Source organism: Aptenodytes forsteri, unplaced genomic scaffold (genome assembly GCF_000699145.1).
Source record: "Aptenodytes forsteri isolate BGI_AS27 unplaced genomic scaffold, ASM69914v1 Scaffold66, whole genome shotgun sequence".
Taxonomy (NCBI): domain Eukaryota; kingdom Metazoa; phylum Chordata; class Aves; order Sphenisciformes; family Spheniscidae; genus Aptenodytes; species Aptenodytes forsteri.
The window spans coordinates 376,405-378,458 of NW_008795131.1; the positions used below are offsets into that span (position 1 = coordinate 376,405).

Below are 2,054 nucleotides of genomic sequence, written 5' to 3' on the forward strand. Positions count from 1 at the left end.
GCAGGCGGCGCAGGGGGTTGTGGCACAGCAGCTGGGGACAGAGGGAGGACAGTGAGTGGTGGGGACCCCAGCATCCAGACCGGGTGGCCAGTGGGGACCCCAAAATCCAGGCAGGAGGATTACCTCGGCAAGCAGCCGGGCCAGCGCGGGGCTGAGCGCAGGCGGGCTCTCGTAGCTGCTCTGCTTGACGCGCTCCAGCATGGCCACATGGTCCCCCGCTGACGCCACGGGGAACTGGGGGGGGCAGGGAGCGGATTTAGGGGCTCCATGGGGTGCGCCTATCCCCCCCACCCTGTGGTCCTCACCTCCCCGCTGGCCAGGGCGAAGAGCAGGACTCCCAGGGACCACCAGTCAGCTGCATGGCTGTAGGGCCCCCCGCTCAGCACCTCTGGGGCTGCGGGAATGAGTGGGTGAGCGCCTGGGGGGGCTGTGCCCCCCACCACAGCCCCCCGCTGCCCCCTTACCCATGTACTGCAGGGTGCCGCAGATGGTGTGGGCTCGCTCGCCCCAACGCAGGTGCCGGGAGAGGCCGAAATCGGTGAGCTTGAGGTGTCCTGTGGGGCGAGACACCACGTGGGGACCCATGGACGCGGTGTCCCCACACTGGTGCCACCAGACTCTTACCTCTCTCATCCAGGAGGATGTTCTCCATCTGAAATGAAACAGGCGCTGGGGTGGCCTCGCCATATCAGTGGGTTTGGAGACCCTCCCTGCTCCATACTGACCCCCCCCCCGGCCCTGCTGCCACCCACCTTCACATCTCTGTGCACGATGCCCAGGTCGTGGAGATACACTGGGAAGAAGATGGAGCCGTCAGAGTGGCAGGTCCCCTCCCGGCACGGTGCCCACTGCCACCCCCGCAGCACCCGGCAGGCAGCTGCCCACCCCTGGGGATGGCTGACCCTGCCTGCAGGTTCCCCGGTGGTGGCTGTCCCTGGCATGGCAGGCCACTCACCCAGCACCAGCACCAGCTCGGCAGCGAACAGGCGGACGGTGGCCTCGGCGAAGCGCTCGACGGCGCGCCACAGTGCGTGCAGGTCTCCGGTGCTGCAGTAGGTGCACACTGCCGGGACGGGCGATGGGCCTTACCGACGGGCTGCGCCATGGGGCCAGGCTGGCGTGAGGGGCACAGGCACCGGGGTGGCACGGGCACGGTGGGTCACTGGGGCCATGCACCATGGTGACGTGGGCACAGGGGCCACGTGGGCACCAGGACCATGCACCAAGGTGATGACAGCACTGGGGCTGTAAGGGCAGCGAGGTGGCGCAAGCACCAGGACCACACTGGCACCAAGGTGGCACAAGCATCAATGTGGGCACCAGGACTAAGGTGACATGGGCACCACAGCCCAGGGTACTGGGAACATGCAAGTACTGGGGCCACGTACCACGGTGACATGGGCACCAGAGCCATGTGGGCACCGGGAACACACAAGCACCAGGGCCATGTGAGCTCCAAGGTGGCACAGGCACCGTGGCCACACGGGTACCAAAGTGACACGGTCCCTGGGGTCACACAGGCACCGGGAACACGCAAGCTACGTGGGCACCGAGATGGCATGGCCATCAGGGCCACTGGGGCCAGGCAGGCACCGGGGCTGGGGCGCCTCGTTCACCCCCGTGCTGGTCCCTGCCCCGCTGCGGCTCATCCCCATCCCTGTGACCCCGTCCCCATCCCCACGGTGGGTGCGGGGTGGGAGCCGGCGGCTGAGTGCCTGGATCCCCGCAGGGCAGCGGGCAGCGCGGGGGGAGTGTGCGCGTGTGCAGGGACACGTGTGCAGGCGGCAGGGACACGTGCATGGGCGGGGGGGGGCCAGGGCGAGCCCATGGGCAGATGGTCACTCACTGATGAAGAGGTGGCGCTGGCCCTGCCAGCTGTCCCCCAGCCCGTGGACAAACGGGTGCCTGACCTGTCTCTGGGGACACAAAGCAGAGAGGGTGAGCGGCCCCCGGGGCGGGGGGCTGGGGACCTTGCTTCTGCCCCCCTCCTTCCGCAGCCCCAGCGGCCTCCTGCCGTCCCCACAGCCACCCCGACCCCCCTCACGGGCTGGGGT

The 2,054-nt window shown here is 68.8% G+C and overlaps 1 protein-coding gene across 1 annotated transcript in view; it reads right to left on the minus strand.

Moving 5' to 3' along the window:
- LOC103898094 (sperm-associated antigen 5) overlaps window positions 1-2,054 on the minus strand; it is a 15,041-nt gene that overhangs the window by 10,509 nt on the left and 2,478 nt on the right. Inside the window, exons 2-8 of the mRNA XM_019471760.1 lie at window positions 1,847-1,916; window positions 956-1,063; window positions 753-793; window positions 625-652; window positions 465-554; window positions 306-394; window positions 124-234 (exon numbers count right to left, since the gene is read on the minus strand). Coding sequence (XP_019327305.1) covers window positions 124-234; window positions 306-394; window positions 465-554; window positions 625-652; window positions 753-793; window positions 956-1,063; window positions 1,847-1,916 — 537 coding nt within the window. The remainder of the gene's footprint in view (window positions 1-123; window positions 235-305; window positions 395-464; window positions 555-624; window positions 653-752; window positions 794-955; window positions 1,064-1,846; window positions 1,917-2,054) is intronic.